Consider the following 19,945-nt stretch of genomic DNA (forward strand, 5'->3'; position numbering starts at 1 on the left):
AACCTTTATAACTACAAATACTTGGACAGCAAGTAGTATTTTGTTGGAATAAACCTTTAAAACTTAGTACTTGGATGGAAAATAATATTTGAAACAAACCTTTTTAAAGTAGAAATATGCAGACAGAAAGTAGTACTTTGGGTTTAATAAACCTGTAAAACTATAAGTACATTTAAAAGTAGTATTTTGGGAAACAAACCTTTAAACCTTTAGGTGCTACTTGTACATAAAGTTGTCTTTTGGTGGAACAAGTCTTTAAAACTTGGATAGAAAAAGGTATTTTGTCTGAAACAAACCTTTTAAGCTAGTAATATGTGGACAGAAAGTAGTATTTTGGGGGAAACAACTTTAAAACTACAAGTACATGGACAGAAAGTAGAAATTTGGTGGACTAAACGTTTAAAACCAGAAGTACCTAGACAGGAAGTGGTATTTTTATGGAATAAACCCTAAAAATACATCACCTGTTGATCCACTTCCTTCCTTCATTTATGTTTTTTAAAGTATTTATTTTATAACTGACACCGATTGTATGTGAAGCTCGAAATATTTTTATCATTGTTTATTTGATTTATATTAATTAAACTAAACTTTAGTTGATCAGTTTCAGCAGTCAGATAAAAAGGAAAAACTTTTTACTATAAAACTGTATCGAAGCTCTTTTAAAAATGTGATTCTTTACAGTCGCGTTTTCTTAATGTTATTTTACATCATACATGTCAATTCACAGCCAGTTATAATTTTATTGATATTTTCATGTTTCCAAAAATACAAAAAATAAAAGATAATGTATAAAAATGTTTTCAGCTTTAAGCTAGAATTTTCATCCATAAAATAAAAAGAAAGCAATCGAGAAATTACAAAACATTTGTATTTTTAGTCTACACGTGTCCACATCTTATTTTGCACATGTATGTTGTTTTGTACATGTGTCATGTGTTATTATATACGTATGTTACTGTCTACGTGTGTGTATTACTGTCTACATGTGTGCTGTTTTGTACATGTGTGTTCCTGAAATAACTGCAGCAGGAAGAGGAGGCGCTGACCTCCTGCTGAGCTTCAGACTGTAACGGTCCGGATCCAGAGACAGAGGAGGAGAGTCAGTCTGAGAACCAGGACCAGGAGAACCAGGACCAGGAGAACCAGGACCTCCGGCTGCCGCTTTAACTCGAACCAGATGCTGATTCTGAACCAAACTTCTCCGTTTTCCGTCTCATTCCGCCGCCGAGGCTCCGTTACCGGGACCGAGAGGGTTATTTACCGGGACCACGTTAACCTGAAGGCTGCCAGAACAGCTTTAACGGAACTTTCCGGTGTTTTTAACGGGAGCCGTTGTTTTTTATCCTGGAAGTTTCCAGCAGAGTTTCGGAAAAAGACGCCGAAAAGTTGCGCACTTTGGACAAACTCTGAGGAGGAGGAGGAGGAGGATGAAGAGCGGCGCCTCTCTGGACGGTCATATGGTTCTTATTTGAACCACATGATCCCCCGGAGAACCTCAGGAGAACCTCTAGAGAACCTCTGTCCGCTCCGCTGCGTTAAACGTCTCCTGACCCTTTGTGTCGATCATCTGGATTTAATTCTCCTAGAAGAGTCTCAGGAGGAGATCCATGAAGGAGAACTTTATTCCAGCTTTTAGTAAACTTCCAGAGTCTCCAAACGTCACCGACCTGTTGGATCTATCCTGATTTATTTGGATTTATCCTGACTTGTGATGAATTAAAGCTTCTCAGCCTCTTAAAACTCCCACATTAAACCCTCCTCCACCAGAACCAATCAGGAGCCTCCATTAGTGTCACCTGGGAGCGGAGCTCAGGTGGAGGATGCAGGTGATGAAGGTGAGGAGGTGAAGCTCCTCCTCCTCCTCCTCCATGCGGTGCCTCCTCCTCCGGGCCGCCGGGACGCTGCTCCGCCGCCGGTCTCTGTCCGGTCCGCTGCTGCTGCTCGGTGTGGCGGCGTGTCTCTTCTACCAGAGCCTGACGGCGGCCCGGAACCACCGGAACCGGCTCCGGTCCGGTCCGCAGCAGCAGCAGCAGAGGGAGGTCCGGACGGCGGCGGAGGACGTCCTGATGGAGACCCGGGAGCTGGTGCGTTCTCTGGAGGACCTGCAGGCTCAGGTGAGTCCTACGTTCAGCCATGACGTCATCACGCAAATCAGTCAGTTTGATTAATGGTGCAATGAAAGACAAGTTTCAACTGGAATTATTGAAATAAAAATTACAGATTATTTTAGCTGCATTTAAATTAGCCACAAATATAATTATTTTTATAGACAAAAAACACAAGGGAGACAAAGGAATCAAAATGACAAAAACATGAGACAAACGAGAAAAGTCAGACAAAAACAGGCAAAAAACCAACAAAACAAGACAAAATATTATGAAAATGAGACAAAACAACAAAAGTGAGACAAATGAAAGAAAACAAAAGACAAGTCAGACAATTCCAATTAAAACTTGTTAAATTCTTTTTCATTAAATGATTTCCTGTTTAGTTAAACTACTGATAAAATCCAGTAAAATCACAGAAATAAAACTATTAATTTACATGTTAACCTTCAAAAAACAAACAAAAGGCCCAAAAACTGTATAAATAAATCATTTTCACAAGTCTTTAGTTTTACAAATATTTAGTAGTAAAATAGAAAAGATTACACTTTTTTTTTTTTTTTTTTTTTTTTTTTAAACTGCGGCCCGCGGGCCAACAGTGGTCCTCCAGAGGGTCCAATCCGACCCTCAAAGTGTAAAAATTCCAGAGAAGACATTAACTGCAGATTGTAAATTAGTAAAACTATAAATTTAAAATAATTTCTAGACCATGACAAGTTGTTTGGATCAGAAAGTAAAATACTAGATTGTTCATTGTTCTTCTGTTGTTTTTTTGTCATTATTTGTCATTTTTGTCATTTGTCAACTGTTTAACAACTTTTTGTCAAATTTTTTTGTCTTTTTTTGTTTTGTTTCGTGTTCTCATTTTTGTCATTTTGTCTTATTGTTGTCATTTTGTGTCTCGATTTTGTCATTTTTTTGTCGTTTTGTGTTTTTTGTCTCACTTGTGTTGTTTTCCATTTTTTGTCGTTTTGTGTCTCATATTTGCAATATTTTACGTGTTTTGTCTTTTTTTGTCTGACTCTTGTCATTTGTCTCGTGTTTTTGTCATTTTGTGTGTTTTGTCTTGCTTGCGTGGTTTGTCTATGTTTTGATTGTTTTGTGTCTCGCTTTTGTCATTTTCTGTCTCATTTTTTTTAAAAGTCGTGTTGTTTGACTCATTTTAATAATATTTCATCTTGTGTACTTGCTCTAAAACAAAGGAACCATTAGTGGTTATTTATAGGTTGTTATGCTGTGGTGTTACTGGTTTTACTGGTTTTACTGGTCCGGTGGCCCCTGAACTCAGATTACTTTGACTCTACTGGTCTAAATATTCAGTAAATAGTAGATTTTCCCTGCACCAGTTTTCTCGATGAACTTCTGAGTCTTTGCGGCTCTTTGTTGACTATCTTTAGATCTGGCGTCTGATTGGTTGTTAGACTTTACCAGCAGCTGACTGACAGCCAAGCCGACCAATCAGCTGCTCCGCTGCCAGTACGTGCTGGGGGTATTTTAAGTGAGTCTCCTGATAGAAGAATCTGGATCCGGTTTCTGACAGTTAACTGAGTGTGAGGCGGCAGCGAAGCCGTTAATCTCCTCCGTTTGTTTTATTACAGCACTAAAACTCCGTGAGCTGCTTGACTTAGAGCTGCACAAACTCACTTTATTACTGTTGTTCAGAGGGAGGGGCGTAAAACCTCAACACAACACCACAAACCCACACAAAACTACAACACAACACCACAAACCCACACAAAACTACAAAAACTGCACTGTTTTTGTCTTTTTTGTTGTCTCGCTTGTGTCCTTATTTCTGGTCACTTTGTGTCTCATTTTTGTAATATTTTGTTTTTTTGTTGTTATTGTCAGAATTTTGTCATTTTTGTGTCTCATTTTTGTTGCTTTTTGTCAGATTTTTTTTCATTTTGTATCTCGTTTTTGTAATATTTTGTGTTGTTTTTGTTGTTTTTAGTCTTTTTTGTCAGATTGTTGGCGTTTTGTGTCTCGTTTTTGAAATATTTTGTCTCATTTTTATAGTTTTTGTCTTTTTTTGTTGACCACAAAACAGTAATAATTCCAGACTTCTCATCTAAATATACAGTTAGAGACTAAAAGACACATAAAATAACTGAATTAGAACAGTTTGAATGGAAAAAAACTGAATGAAAATCAACTTTAGAGGAATGAACTGAATAATAAAACACAATAAGGAGGTAAATGGTTGTGAAGTATTAAAAAGTCAGTTAAAATATAAAAATTGTGAGCGATTATACAAATTACAGACAGGTATACAGTTTTTAAATGGTTATTTGTTGTAAATTTTAAGTCATCGGTAAACAGGAAGTTTTCCATGGATTTATTCCAACTTATTTATCTTTATCTAAACATCTGACCAGTTTTTCTTGAATTAATAATTCGTTTTTGGAGCTTAAGATGCCAGAAAATGTTTGTATTTGTTTGTTTATTTATTTATTTATTTATTTATTTATTTATTTATTTATTTATTTATTTACTATTATTATTATTATTATTATTATTATTATTATTATTATTATTATTATTATTATTATTATTATTATTATTATTGTTAGTTCCATGAACACCAAACTATCTCATTCAAGCCACTAAATGTTGAGTTTATCTAGATTAAGGGTTTCTGAGGAACTTTCAGGAACTTTCGAGGTCTTTTTTTAACTTCCAGGATCTTTAGGATCTTTTAGAGTTTTTTAGGATTTTCCAAGATTTTTTAGATGTTTCAGGAGTCTTTGTTGTTCCTTCTGGTTCCTTCAGGTTCCTTCTGGTCTACATTCCAGGTTCTGTTGTCTGACGTTCTCCAGTCAGATGTTCTCAGCTGTCATCTGTTCTCTTCTCTGGTTTCTGTCCAACAGCTTCCAGTCAGTTGGTCGGGATTTACTGCCGAGAGCAGGTTCACAGGATTCTACAGAGTCCTTTAGAGGCCTACAGAGTCCTTTAGAGGCCTACAGAGTCCTTTAGAGGCCTACAGAGTCCTTTTAGAGTCCTTTAGAGTTCTTTTAGAGTCTTACAGTCCTATAGAGTCCTTTAGAAACTTACAGAGTCCTATAGAGGCCCTTTAAAGTCCTAGTGTCCTTTAGAGACCTACAGAGTCCTTTAGAGACCTACAGAGTCTATTAGAGACCTACAGAGTCCATGACCATCTACTCAGCGTCCTGTTGGGTTCTAGAGGTTTGATCAGATTATTTAAAGTCTTTTTAAGAGATGAAAACCCCCTAAAATTAACCAGAAAACACAGAATCCATCCCATAATTTATACCAGTGATTTTAAACTCTCTGGTAAATTTTAATGTTTTTTTATCCAGTTTTAAATATCCATAAATAACTTTTAATATCTCATTAAAGAGCCTCAGATCTGAGCTTTAAACACAGAAACCAGATAATCACTAAACCTGAAGACCTCTGATGACCTCAGGCTCTGGTTCTGTCGTCATGACGACCAGCCAAGCCGTGTGATTGGCAGCTGACAGACAGGTGAGGAGGTTTTACTGCAGCAGCTGTTGAACAGATTTACAGCCTCATTAGAACCTGGAGAATAGATCATTTGTGTGTCTTTGTGTTCCTCTTTTCTGCTCGTTTTATTCGTCTGTTGTCATTTTTTTTTGTCTCTGTTGTAATTGTGTGTTTTTTTGTGTTTATTTTGTGTGTTTTTATGTTTGTTTCCAGCCTTTTGTGGTAATTCTGTCTTAGCTTTTCATCTCTTTCTGTTCCTTTTTCATGATTTTGTGTTTTTGTCTGTCACTTTTTGTGTTCAATTTCTGTCTGTTTGTGGTTGTTTTGTGTGCCTTTGTGTTACTTTTTCATCTCTTCCTGTCCTTTTAGTCACAGTGTTTACTTTTGTGTTCATTTATGCCTTTTTATGTTAATTTAGCCCATTTTTCCTCTTCGTTTCTGTCTTTTTTGTGGTATTTTTGCTTCATTTTATGTTCATTTAGTGTCTTTTTGTGTTGATTTTGTGTCTGTTTTTGTGTATTTGTATAGACGTTCTACTTGTGTGTGGGTGTTCATGTTGTGTGTCTGTGTTCTTTGAGGCTGAAATCTTTGTTCTGGTTTGTTTCCGTTCTGAGTTTTTGACCTTGACAGGAAGAAAAACAGAAACTGGAGCTGAATGTAAAACAGATGGAGGACAGAACCCTGCTGGTTCTGGTTCTAAAGCGGAACCCCGCTGGTTCTGTTCATGTTCTGAAAATTTCTGGTTCTGTTCCTTCATGTTCTTAAAAACTAAATGCCGATTCTGGTTCTGAAAACAACCCTGCTGGTTCTGGTTCTTTAAAAACAGAACGCTGCTGGTTCTGGTTCTAAAACAGAAAGCTGCTGGTTCTGGTCATGTTCTCAAAATTTCTGGTTCTGTTCCTTCATGTTCTTAAAAAATAAATAGCGGTTCTGGTTCTGAAAACAAACAGCAGGTTCTGTTCCCCCACGTTCTTTAAAGCAAACCTCTGGTTCTGGTTCTGTTCCTTCATGTTCTATAAGGCAAACTGTTGGTTCTTTTTCTTTATGTTCTAAAACAAACTTCTTGTTCTGGTTCCATTCCCTAACGTCCTCCTCTGTGTCCCCTCAGGTCCGGATCTCGTCCCAGAGGCTCCTCCCCTCCAGGCGGCGCCGTTGGGCCGTGGTTCTGACGGGTCGGAGGCCGGTGTGGGACCCCGAGGTCCAGCTGTACCAGAGGGTTCTGCAGCAGACGGGCTTCCAGGTCCAGACGACCCGGTACGCAGAAACCAGCAGCTTCCTGAGACCGGGTCAGTGAACGCACCACGGTGCCTTCAGGGGCCGCAGGAACACACAGTCTCATATATATACAGATATGCATTTACAGAACCAGTCAGGAGTTTTAGAACACCCAATGGTTCTGGTTTTTACAGTAAATTCTGCGTGTTAATGTCTCAGTGTTCTCTGAAATTAACGCAGAGAACAAACAAAAAAATCAATTTAGAAACCAAAATGTTTCTAAACTTCTAAAGTTCCACCTTTGGACACTCATTCAGCTGTTAGATTCTTTCCTCAGTGGAAATCAAATATTCTTCACAAAGTTTTTCCAGCTCTGCAGCAGAAGTTCCCATAAATGTGTGGTTCTTGTAGGTTCTTTGCTTTCACTCTTCTGTCCAGTTCATCCAAACCAGCTCCATGGGGTTTAAGTCTGGAGACTCCATGTTCTCAACCATCTTGTTCTTTGTTCCTGAGCTGGTTCTACAGAGCTTGGACTAATGTTTTGGCTCATTATCTGCTGTAGGATGAACCTCTGACCAACTAGAACGTACCAGAGGGTTCTGCATGGAGCTGCAGAATGCTGTGGTAGCTGTTTAGGGTCAGGGTTCCTCTCACTGTGTGCAAGAACCGACCCTGGATCCAGCAGAACAACCCCAGACCATTATGCTTCCTCCTCCATGTTTGACAGCTGATGTTCCACTGAGGAACTGTCCTTTCTCCTACTGATGGCTACAAACATCCTGCTGATGAACCAAAGGTTTCAGATTTAGATCCATCCATCCATCCATCCATCCATCCATCCATCCATCCATCCATCCATCCGTCTGTCCATCCGTCTGTCCATCAGACCTTCTTCCAGTCTTCAGTGATCCACTGATGATGTTTCATGGTCCAGGAAGCCTCTTTCTCTGATTCTGACGTCTGAACAACGGCTTTCTGCTGCAGCTCCAAGTCTTCTCTCCACAAACTGAGACTTCTTCCTACAACCACTGTGAAGCTGATAGAAGCTGCTGACTCTCAGAAACCTGGTTCCATTTTAGCTCGTTTTATACCGATTCTCAAGCATGTCGGACAGGTTTCTGTGTCATTTTGGCCAAATTGGCCAAGTTGTTTTGGATGGTTTTTGGTAATTTTGTACAGGTTTTGTCAATTCAGCCACATTTTAGGTTGTTTTCTACACATTTTGGGTTATTCTGGCTGCAATTTATTTTATTTTTGGAGGATTTTAAGACATTTTGGTCAAGTTTTGAGTCATTGTTAGTCATTTTGAAAGGGTTTTAAGCTGTTTTAGACAGATTTGAAATCAGCTTTGGAAAAATTCTAAGTAATTTTATCAAATTTAGTCATTTTAGCTGTATTTTAGCTTCTTTTAGAGAGATTTTGTGTTATTCTGGCCACAATTCAATGTGTTTTGGGCAGATTATAAACTGAGACTTTGGACCACTATGAAGCTGATTGAAGCTGTTGACTCTCACAAACTGGTCTTCTGGTTCTGTTGTGGCTTTGGCTATTCCAGACCTCTTCCTGTCAGAGTTTCCTCCAGTTTCTGAGCCTTTTGATAGTGGAGAAAACTGGACTCACTGAGAAAAGAAAATGTGCTATTTAAACCTGCTGCAGGTTTTTAGAGGCTGCCTTTTCCTCTCCATTTTTGTTTCTGTAGTACTTCCTGTTCTAATAACACTCTGCAGCAGTGGGGGCACTGGGGCTGGGGTGCAGCTTATAGGGGGGGCTCCAAGCCAAACAGGTTGGGAACCACTGCTCTGGAGGGTTCCACGGTGGGTTCCAGCACTACTTTATGCAGACAGAGGAGGTTGGAAGGAATCTAGAAAACCTTTCTGGCAGTTCACCACTCACCTTTGGACCATTTCAAGATATTCACTGAATTTATCTCGGTTAGAAGTTGTTCTCTGTCAGTGAAACATTCCCAACGTTCCAGAAGAAGCTGCCCGGTCCTGGCAGTAAATTTCAGACATAAATAAATGTGTGTGGTCGACGTCCGGCCGTCTGCTGAGGTGTGTTTGAGGTCGAGTGTTTCTGGGTGGAGATTTCCTGACAGCAGCTGGAACAGACTGTTAGTGTTCAACCTCTAGAACCTCTAGAACCAGAACTCTTCAGCAGAACAAACACCAGAAGCACTGAGGTTCTAACAGTAACTTCAATTTTAACACAAAAGCAACAAATCAGTCCGACGTGTTTCACTAAAAACTCCTTTATCTGAAGTTTAAAGTCTGTTTTCTGTGTTCAGATTCTGTCTGTTCTAAACCTCTTTTCTTTTCTCTTCCTTCCTCGGGGCTGAAAACTCCAAACAGCTCCGTCCAGAAACCGCAGCAGAACGTTTCCTGTCGATCCACAATCACTTCCACATGTTTATCCATATTTGGTGGTCGGTTCTCCCTCTGTGCTCCATCATGAGAACCCACATTCCTGCTGCTGCTTCACGTCTCTTGTTCTAGTGAAGCTGCTTTTTAGAGCCGTTTACTGCAGTTAAAGACAAAAATAACAGGAAAAATAAACACAAAACTACACAAAACTTAACCATTAAACACAAAACTACACAAAAGATCATTATTAAACACAAAACTACACAAAACATAGCCATTAAAGGTGGGCAGTGGTGGCGCAACAGTTAAGTCTCTGGACTACTGATCAGAAGGTCAGAGGTTCAAGCCCCGATGTGGCCACTGTTGGGCCCTTGAGCAAGGCCCTTAACCCTTCCTGCTCCAGGGGGCGCTGTACTGTGGCTGACCCATCGCTCTGACTCCCCCAATTGGGGAGAGATGTGAAAATCTGAATTTCCCCTCGTGGGATTAATGAGGGATAATAAAATAAAATAAAATAATAATAATAAAAAAATAAACACAAAACTACCCAAAATATCATTATTTAACACAAAACTACACAAAATAAAACTATTTAGCACAAAACTACCCAAAATAAAACTATTTAACACAAAACTACACAAATATAATTAAGATGATTCATAAATAAACTTCTAAATAGATAAAAACAGAAAACTTTTTTAAAAAAATAGAAAATAACAGTCACGTTCAGTTAAAAATAAAACTTTTATTTTGTAACAACCTCCTGTCTCTATGGTTGTAACTTCCTGTCTGTCTCCATGGTTACAGGTGTAACTTCCTGTCTGTCTCCATGGTTAGAGGTGTAACTTCCTGTCTGTCTCCATGGTTACAGGTGACGGTGGGTGGAGCCTCCTGCTGTGTCTCGGTTCTTCGGAGCAGAGTTGTCTCAGGAGGATTTCCTTTTCTCAGCTGCAGCGTCATCAGACGGTGAGACTTACCTGTCCTCAGTCACCTCACCTGTCTGGTGACATCACAGCTCACCTTTTGATGTGTGTCCTCAGGTGAACCTGCTGCCTGGTCTGCTGGAGGCGTTCTCTGACGCAGGTGGAGGTGTGTGTCGCTTCTACAGCAGCTTACTGCCGACAGGTGAGTCCAGGTGCATCCACGGGAGGGGGCGGAGCTAAATGCAGCATGTTGTCCAGTTGAACATGAAGAGTCTCTGATTAGCTGATATTTGGATTTAAACAGTTAAATTACCTGAAGTCAGTCAGCTGAGAGGAGGTTTTTAACTTCAGTTATTCTCTAATTTGATTTAAAACTGCTGTTTGTTTGTTTTTCATGTCAGGATCTGATTTACCCATGAGGCCGCACTCCTGTGGATCGACCAGTCAGATGCTGCAGATTCCTCCAGACAGGTGAGGCGAGTTTTACACCTGGATAGAAAACAGATTCAACGGCCTGACACTCTGAGTTTAGAGTCTGGTCCGGTTCTAGTCTGGTTCTAATCCAGTTCTAGTCTGGTTCTAGTGTGGTTCTAATCTGTTTCCGGTCTGGTTCTGGTCCGGTTCTGGTCTGGTTCTGATCCGGTTCTAACCCAGTTCTGGCCCGCTTCTGGTTCGGTTCTGGGTCTGGTTCTGGTCCGATTCTGGGTCTGGTACTGGTCCGGTTCTGATCCATTTCTGGTCCGGTTCTGGTCTGGTTCTGATCCAGTTCTGGTCTGGTTCTGAACTGGTTCTGGTCCCGTTCCGATCTGGTTCTGGTTCTGGTTCTGGTCTGGTTCTAGTCTAGTTCTGTTTCTGGTCCGGTTCTACTCTGGTTCTGATCCGGGTCTGGTCTGCTTCTGGTTCTGGTTTCCAGCCAGGTGACGCTGTCTGTTTCTGTTTCTCTGACAGTGACTCACCTGTGGAAGCTCCTCCTCCTGCTCTGGTTGCCATGGTGAATGTTTACGCCCTGGTAACCTCGGTGATGCCGCTGACCTCCTTCCTGCATGACATCAGCGTGGTGACGACCAATCAGCAGCCGAGGGGTCGACCTGTGAAGGTGAAGCACCTGGAAACTGTTTGTTTGTTTGTTTGTTGTTTACCTGTGGTCTAACCTTCGTCTTCCTCGGCCTCCTTTCAGCTCAGCGACTTCCTGCTGCAGCAGCTTGGACCAACCAACTGCCATCAGGCCTTGGGGCAGGTGAAGCAGGTGATAGGTGAGGTGCTGCAGGCAGCGACAGCCAATGAGATGCAGCGACCAATCAGCAGGTGAGTTCCGGATTTTGGAACCAGTTTTTACTGGAAAACATATTTAGATTTTCAAAATAAGACTTAAATAAAGACTTAAATAAAACTAATTATTGTATTATTATTATTGTATTATTATATTTTTGTTGCCCCCTGCTGGCTGATTATTGTACCATTATTATATTTTTATCGCCCCCTGCTGGCTGATTATTGTATTATAATATTTTTATCGCCCCCTGCTGGCTGATTATTGTATTATTGTTATATTTTTATCGCCCCCTGCTGGCTGCTTATTGTATTATTGTTATATTTTTATCGCCCCCTGCTGGCTGCTTATTGTATTATTATTCTATTTTTATCGCCCCCTGCTGGCTGCTTCATGAACCTCTCTTTGTGTTCCAGGTGTGTTCTGTGTTTCCAGCTGCTCACCTTCACTCTGCTGTTCAGCGGTTCCATCTCACCTGTGGTCGTCCAGGTAACAGTAATTCGTTATTGTCTCAGTGTTTTGGTGTAAACTGCCCTGCTGGCTGCGGAACACAGAACTCAGAGAACCGAGAACTCGAAACGTGTTTTGGAAATAGAACTCTGACGGATTCCAGACGAAGCTGTAATTGGAGACGCTTCGCTGATCAGAGCAGGAATTCAACCCCTGAAGGAGGCCGTTGTTCTGCAGCAGAACCTCACCAGGCCTCAAACACAACAAACACGACAACCCCGGGTAGAACTTCATGTTCCACAAAGGTTCTAAGAGAGGGATGTTGGTTTCAAAACGTTCTCTCTTTGTTTTCATAGAACATCGTCTGTGTTCCTGACAGTTTCCTATGAATATATAATCATCTTTTAAACGTTCTTGGAACATTAGATTGAAGCATTTTCTTGATGTTGGAACTCGTCTGTAATGTTCTCCAATGTTCTGGGAACGTTCCCTGCCAGCCGTGTGGTTTTAGAGGAGAGAACAAATTCGTAGGAACCGAAGAATCCTCTTAGATGAAGGTGGAACGTCTTGAGGAACCAAAACAAAGTCGATAAACCTGAATGGTTCCTCGTGTTTCTAACAAAAAGAACTGAAGATTTCGGTTCTTGGAGAACCGCAGGAACCAGGTGTGTGATGTTTTTCTCCTCCTCTTCAGGTGAACTCTGATTGGACGTTTTCTTCTCTGAGCGATGAAACTTTTGAAGGACAAATAACCAAAGATCTGATCCTGGAGGACGTCATGAACTTCCTGCTGCCGCTGAGGACACACCTGGAGACAGACACACACCTGGAGACAGACACACACCTGGAGACAGACACACACCTGGAGACAGACACACACCTGGAGACAGACACACACCTGGAGGACACACACCTGAAGACTGACACACACCTGGAGGACACACACCTGGAGACAGACACACACCTGAAGACTGACACACACCTGGAGACAGACACACACCTGGAGACAGACACACAGCTGTCCTCCTCAGAGACAAGGGAACAGGTGAGTCCATAAATTAATTAAATTTGTTTGTTTAATGAGTTTTATTGAGTTCCAGTTTGTTGATACGAGAGATGAAAAGGAAATAAATGAATAATTAAATCTGTTATTGATAAATAGTTCAGATAATTCACAGAAATTAATTAACCAATCAGAAAATCAATTATAAATAAATTAAATTCATGTCCAGATAAAGACTTCATTGTATTAAATCAATAACAAATTAAAGCATAAATAAATGTAATTAATAAAGTGAAATAAATAGAATAAATTCATGTATTAAATAAAAGAAGTATGACATAAATAAATAAAAATTACATGAATTAAATGAATATGTATTTAAATAATTAGATGAAATTAATATTTTAAAACAACTGGAAATAATAATAATAATAATCTAATTAAAAACTGGAATAAATACCGTTGTATAAATAAACCAAGAATTAACACACTTACAAAATATATTAAAATAAACAAAACAAAACATAGATGCAGATTGAAAATTAATAAAATGAATAAATTCTACAAATAAACAGATGAAGAAATTGTTAAAAATAATAAATAAATAAACAATAATATGTGTATGTAAATATTGAAATAAAAAAATATAGAGTTAAATGGAAATAGTTAATGAAGTTAATGAAATAAAACCTTTTTCTTTTGCTAATTAAATTTGTTTAAATGCATTGCAAAAAACCAAATTGTCTAAACTGATCTCTAAAATCTGAAGAGAGGAGAAAGCAGCAGATCTAAAGTCAGAATTAATGAGATTATTCATATAAATAGAGAATTTATCTAGAATTTTTATTCATATTTCTGTGATTTTTATATTTTAGTGAATTTTACAAAGAAAAACGCCAAGAATCATTTAAAAATAAAAAAACCCATAAAGGTTAATGATTAAAAACATGAAGTGAAGGAAATAAACGGTTTTATTTTTCAGTTTTAACAGCAGTTTTTATTTTTCATTGTGTTTGGTTCTCAGCTCGGTTCCTGCAGAACGACTGAATGTTTGTCAGAGAACCAACTTCTTGTTCTGCTGCAGTTTCAGCAGCAGATTAAAACTCCATCAGCGTTTCAGCTGGTAGGCTTCAGTTTCTCCTTCTTCTCCTTCTTCTTCTTCTGTGGTGTTTTACTGCCTCCTGCTGGTCTGGTTTGATCAGGTGACTCAACTATAACGGTCAAAAAAAAGACTAAAATTAACATTTTTCCAAGAGAGTTGTGTCTCAGTTTTGTTGTTTTGTTTTGGCAATTTTAGGTCTTTTGGGGAACATTTTCCATCTTTGTTGTTTTGGGGGGTTTTTTGTGGTCGTTTTGTGTCTCTGTGTGGTCGTTTTGTCTCTCTTTGTGTCTCTTTGTGGCTGTTTTGAGTTTACTTGTGTTTGTTTTTTGTCTCTGATGATGTCATTTCCTGTCTCCAGATCTGTCCCAGCATTTCCTCTTCGTCTCCTTCGTCTCTCGGCATCTCCAACCTTCTGTCAAGGATCATGAGTTTCTACGAGCTGCAGACAAACATCAGCTGCAGGTGAGACGATCAACGCTGTCAGCTGATTCGCTGTCTGAACTCTGTGACATCACTTCCTGTTTCCTGCAGGACTGACGAGGCGGAGGAACCGACCAATCAGCAGCCGGCTCAGTCATCTTCACAGAATGAAGGTAAAACTGATTTAGTCCGATACGATGCTTTTAATTATTATCATTAATATAATTTAATTTCATTTATTTCTGGTTTATTTGTCTTTTTATAGATGAAGAAAATCCGAAATCCAAATAAGATATCTTTGTCGTCCACATTAGTAGCAGAAAAGTTGTTTATTTATACATTTATACTCATTATTAAATAACTTTATTAGCAATAACTGTTACTGTAATAAATAGTAAGTTCTGAAATAGCTTTTTATGATTATAGTAATACATATTCTATTATTATTATTATTTATCAGTGTAATTTATTTTTAAAATATTTTTATTTTTGACATTTACTATAATAATGTTGTTATTAAATATAAAATTATTATTGTCATGATTTTTATATTTTATTATAATAAATCCTACTACAATACTAGCTCCTATTATAATTATAAATATTTACATTTTGTTGTTTTTTTATTTATTATTATTGTCTCCAGTTTTTATTCTGCTTCAGTTTTATGATTTATTGTTTTAACTGGAGAGAAATTATTGTTTTTTAAAAATGTTTACAGATGATGGATTTAGTAGAAAACTAATCATTTAGTGGTTCTTTTTGTATATTTAGTGATTCTTTTTGTGTATTTAGTGGTTCTTTTTGTGTATTTAGTGGATCTTTTTGGATATTTAGTGGTTCTTTTTGTATATTTAGTGGTTGTTTTTGGATATTTAGTGGTTCTTTTTGTATATTTAGTGGTTGTTTTTGGATATTTAGTGGTTCTTTTTGTATATTTAGTGGTTCTTTTTGGCTATTTAGTCGTTATTTTTGTTCTTTATGTTCTGATTGGTTCTGCTGTGTTCCAGGTTCCTGTGTAAAAATGGCACCACCTGTTGCTCAGTTTCTGTCTTATATTACTTATAACTATGCTATAAAACTACTTTCTGTCCCTTAATACCATAATAATCTACTATTATTAAACTTTATTGTACCTTGTAAAACTGCAATTAGAAGCTGATTAGGAAAGCATTAAAATATACAAAGCAATTAAAAAAGCAGTAAAATAAAAAAGTAAAACCTTAAAATATCAAATAAAAGCTGTTTTTAAAGCATTGTAAACTGAATCCAGCAGAAGTTTTATTCGTTTGTTTATCTTCAGGATGAAAACAGCAACTGACTGAATAATAACTGAGATCTTTAACAGCTTGTTAAACTCTCATCACGACGGCTTAAATTCTGACTCGTCTGGGTTTAGTTAAAGGTTTTTATTTTCTTTGTTCACTGCTTCATGAGTCTTGTTGTGTTCATTGGTTGTCACATAAACACCAAAACCACAAACGGAAGAGAAGAAAAAGATGTTGAAATATAAGATTCAGAGAAATGAAGATGAGACGACTTAGAATCGGACAGAAAACCTTTAAGACAGAACGTGTGGAAGCTTCAGACAGAATTTATAGGTAGAGTTTCTGAATATAACAGAAAGAATCATCAGATTTTCCACCACTGGACGGGCCTTGAACGCATCATTAGTGACGATTGGTTTCACCAAGAAAATCTGAGCTTATAATCACAAAACTTCATTCAAGTCACATCGTTCTCTAATTTATCTAATTATTCAAAAATTTGCACCAGATCCCACGAAAACCGAAGCGTTCTTCTTTCTGGTTCTTCTTCTGGTTGAACTGCAGGCAGTGTAACACAAAAACGATCACAAAAAGACATAAAAATACCAAAACATGACGCAAAATTACTATGAAAACACATTAAATGTGCACAGAGAGGTGTAAAATGACCACAAAAACAATGTGAAAATACTCAAAACAGCCACAAATAGGTTTTCTTTGCAGCTGTTTTGTCTTTTTCTGGGAATTTGGAATCATTTTGTAGTAATTTTGTGGTAATTTTGCATTTTTTTGTGGTAATTTTGTACTTCTTTCTGGTCATTTTGTGTCTCTTTGTTGTTGTTTTGTCTATTTTGATCGTTTTGTGGTTCTTTTTGATTGTCTTGTGGTTCTTTGTAGGTTTTGTGGTTCTTTTTGGTAGTTTTGTGGTTCTTTGTGGTTAATTTGTTGTTCTTTTTGGTCGCTTTGTTGTTCTTCTTGGTAGTTTTGTGGGTTTTTTTGGTCCTTGTGTTGTTGTTTTTGGTCGTTTTGTGGTTCTTTTTGGTCGTTTCGTGGTTCTTTTTGGTCATTTTTTTGTTTATTTTGTTTTTCTTTCTGATCATTTTTTTGTTTATTTTGTGGTTCTTTTTGGTCATTTTGTGGTTCTTTTTATTACGTTCTGATTGGTTCTGCTGTGTTGCAGGTTCCTGTGTGGACCCCCATCTCCGGCAGATCTACACTGACCCCGCCCTCAGCTTGACTCCGTCCTTCAGTCCTCAGGTAAAGGAGTATCGGGCCGAGGTGACCTTCGACACGGTGACCATCAGAATCCGTCCAGAACCGATGAGTTCAGCCTGCAGCGTTCACCTGGACGAGCACCGAGGTCCCAGGTAGGACCAGAACCAGGACCAGATCCAGATCCAAATCCGGAACCAGACCTCTGACCTCATAGACCGGGTAATCTTCATCGTTTCTTCCCTCCAGGATGGCAAACTTCCCCGTCGGCCTTGGCAACAGCAGGATCAGCATCCTGGTGACGGATGGCGCCGATCCGGAGCCCATCGTCATGACGATCTACACCGTCCACGTGTTCCGTGAGAGCCGGCCCAGCCTGCCCATGTTTGGCGATCATGTGATGTGCAGCTTCCTGCAGGTGGGTCAACTGCTTCCTGACTGGCTGATTTTATTTCTGCCTTCAGGACGATATCAATGGTTTATCTTCAGATGTGGTGAAAGATTACTGATCCAATAATCGATCAAGTGATCAAGTCACCGTTAGATAGTTGGTTCTTAGTGGCTCTTTGTTGTAGCAATTAGTGAGCAGCATCATCTCCTTATAATCTAGTTATTATCTCGTTATCATCTTGTTTTGATCTCATAATTTGGTTACAGCCTCGTTATCTTCTTATTATCTTCCCCTTATAATCTCATTATTACCTCATTATCTCCTCAGTATAATTTAGATTTGATATCATTATCTTCTCGTTATAACCTCATGTTCTTGTTTTGATCTCATAATTTGGTTACAAGCTCGATTTGATTTTTTTTTTTTTTTTTTTTAGCCTCGTTATCTTCTTATTATCTTCCCCTTATAATCTCATTATTATCTCATTAGCTCCTCATTATAATTTAGTTTTGATCTCATTATCTTCTCGTTATAATCTTGTTAGTATCTCATAAATTTCTCTTTATAATCTTGTTGTTATCTCTGTATTATCTCGTCTTGGTATAGGCTCACTATAATCTCATTATATCGTTATCTTCTCATTATGATCTTGGTATCTTCTCATTATCTCTTCATCTTCTCGTTATCATCTCATTATCATTTCGTTATCTTCTCGTTAGGTCCTTGCTATGATCAGTTCTATCTTTCTTGTCATGATCTCATTATGTCCTCATTTTAATCTCATTATGATCTTGTTAGTATCCCATCATCTTTTCATTATAGTTTCATTATCTTCTCGTCACAATCTCATTTTTATCTCGTTATGTTCCCGCTATGATCAGTTCTATCGTTCTTGTCATGATCTCATTATCTCCTCATTTTAATCTCGTTATAATATTGTTATCTTGTCATTAAGATCTTATTAGGATCTCATTATCTTCTTGTCATGATTTTGGTATCTTCTCGTTATCTCTTCATCTTCTCATTATAATCTCATTACGTCCTTTGCTATGATCAGTCCTATCTTTCTTGTCATGATCTTGTTATCTTCTCGCGCTGATTCATGATTATTATGATCTTTTTAATTTCTCCTGATCTTCTCATCATGACCTCGGTTTCTTCTCGTTATGATTTTACTTTATAATTATGATCTCACAGGTTTTCTGAATATTTCTGTAATAAATTGAGCTCAGACGTGTTCCGAGGAGAACGAATGTGAAGCTGAGTCGACATTTGTGGTTCCTGTCAGTTCCCTTTCAGTTCGGATGCCGTGCTTCTTGTTGCTGGTTGATTTTCGGTCTCTGGCTTTGATTTAACATTTGTTTTTGGCTCGTGATCCGGTTCCTCCGAGAACGTTGCTGGCAGAGAACCTGGCAGCTCGTCGATTCTCCTTTAAATTCTCCTCACAGCCTCAGCAGCAGAACTTAGCCGGACGTTTGCATTTAGACTCAGTTTCTCTTTCTGCTGAGAACAGGAAACGTTCCGTAGATTAATCTGGAAATAAAGAAGGACGTCGGTTTGTTCTGACCTCACATCAGGAACGTTCATGTCTGGTTTACATCTTCATTAGTTTTCCTCCAGAAGAACGTCACACATTTAAACCACAATATTCACCTTTTCTCTTTCATAACAAACTTTATTTAACGACAGTTTTAATGAAAACACTCTGGAGGTTTTGGTATTTGTCGCTCTTTTGTCCACAGAAATGTTCAAACCTGAGATTCTTCAGCTGTGTTCTTCAGATTCAAGAGTTCAGATCAGATATTAGAACTCTTCTTTGTTGTATATATGATGCTGCAGTTTGAACTTCTCATGATGGTGTTAGAATCTCGTTATCTCCTCTTTATGATCTCGTTATCCTCCTGTCATAATCTTGTTTCCCAGTCTAGTCTCGTTATAATCTCGGTATGATCTCTTTATCGTCTCGTTTAATTCTTGTTGTCTTCTTAGTATAATCTTGGTATAATCTTTTTATCTCTTGGTTGTTTTCTCAGTATGATCTTACCAGGAGCTTGTTATCTTTACCGTACAATCTTGTCAACTTCGTGTTATCTTCTTATTAAAATCTCTTTATTTTCTTATATAATCTCATTATAATCATGTAATTTTCTTGCTACAATCTTGTTTTTATCTTGTTTTAATCTTGATTTCCTTATCGACATCAGAGCGGTATTATCTCGGTATAATCTTGTCACGATCTTGTTGTCTTCTTTTTTTACCCTTTTTTTTCTCCTTATTGTCTTCCCGGTATAATCTCAGTAGTGTCTCGCTATATCCTTGTTGTTTTTTCAGTATTATCTTTTTAAAATCTCATTATCTTCCCAAAATAATCTCACTATCTTTTTGTTCTGATCTAGTTATCGTCTCTTTGAAGTCTCGTTATCTACCTGATATAATCTTGATATAATCTTGTAATTTTCTTGTTATAATCTCGTAATCTATTGTTCTTATCTCGATACAATCTTGTTATGATCTTTTTTGTGATCTCTTTTTTAATCTTCTCTTTAAACTCTTGTTTTCTTCTCTTTATCTTCTTGTTTTGATCTTATTATAATCTCATTATTACCTCGTTATGATCTTGTTATCTACTTGTTTTGATTTCCTTAACTTATCGACATGATGTCTGTCACAGGCTGAGGCGAACCCAAGTAGAGAACACACAGACATGGCTGGATCAGGTTAAACAAGATTTTATTAAATAACGGGGAAACTGAGC

At 38.1% G+C, this 19,945-nt stretch overlaps 1 protein-coding gene across 7 annotated transcripts in view; it reads left to right on the top strand.

Annotated features, from left to right (window-relative positions):
• The first annotated feature begins 823 nt into the window (after nt 1-823).
• cped1 (cadherin-like and PC-esterase domain containing 1) overlaps nt 824-19,945 on the top strand; it is a 30,708-nt gene continuing 11,586 nt past the window's right edge. Inside the window, exons 1-16 of one of the 7 annotated variants that reach the window (XM_055006352.1) lie at nt 824-2,117; nt 6,685-6,862; nt 10,023-10,117; nt 10,192-10,276; nt 10,476-10,545; nt 11,023-11,170; nt 11,252-11,379; nt 11,761-11,833; nt 12,489-12,602; nt 12,639-12,707; nt 12,759-12,839; nt 13,822-13,920; nt 14,258-14,361; nt 14,431-14,492; nt 16,768-16,954; nt 17,049-17,217. In XM_055006352.1, the coding sequence (XP_054862327.1) occupies nt 1,872-2,117; nt 6,685-6,862; nt 10,023-10,117; nt 10,192-10,276; nt 10,476-10,545; nt 11,023-11,170; nt 11,252-11,379; nt 11,761-11,833; nt 12,489-12,602; nt 12,639-12,707; nt 12,759-12,839; nt 13,822-13,920; nt 14,258-14,361; nt 14,431-14,492; nt 16,768-16,954; nt 17,049-17,217 (1,908 nt within the window). In that variant the 5' untranslated portion in view covers nt 824-1,871. Of the gene's footprint in view, nt 2,118-6,684; nt 6,863-10,022; nt 10,118-10,191; nt 10,277-10,475; nt 10,546-11,022; nt 11,171-11,251; nt 11,380-11,760; nt 11,834-12,488; nt 12,840-13,821; nt 13,921-14,257; nt 14,362-14,430; nt 14,493-16,767; nt 16,955-17,048; nt 17,218-19,945 lie in introns of all 7 variants that reach the window. The other 6 variants (XM_055006349.1, XM_055006351.1, XM_055006348.1 and 3 more) reach the window with 6 other exon arrangements.

The sequence above is a fragment of the Amphiprion ocellaris genome, chromosome 21 (assembly GCF_022539595.1).
Source record: "Amphiprion ocellaris isolate individual 3 ecotype Okinawa chromosome 21, ASM2253959v1, whole genome shotgun sequence".
In the NCBI taxonomy this organism is placed as follows: Eukaryota; Metazoa; Chordata; class Actinopteri; family Pomacentridae; genus Amphiprion; species Amphiprion ocellaris.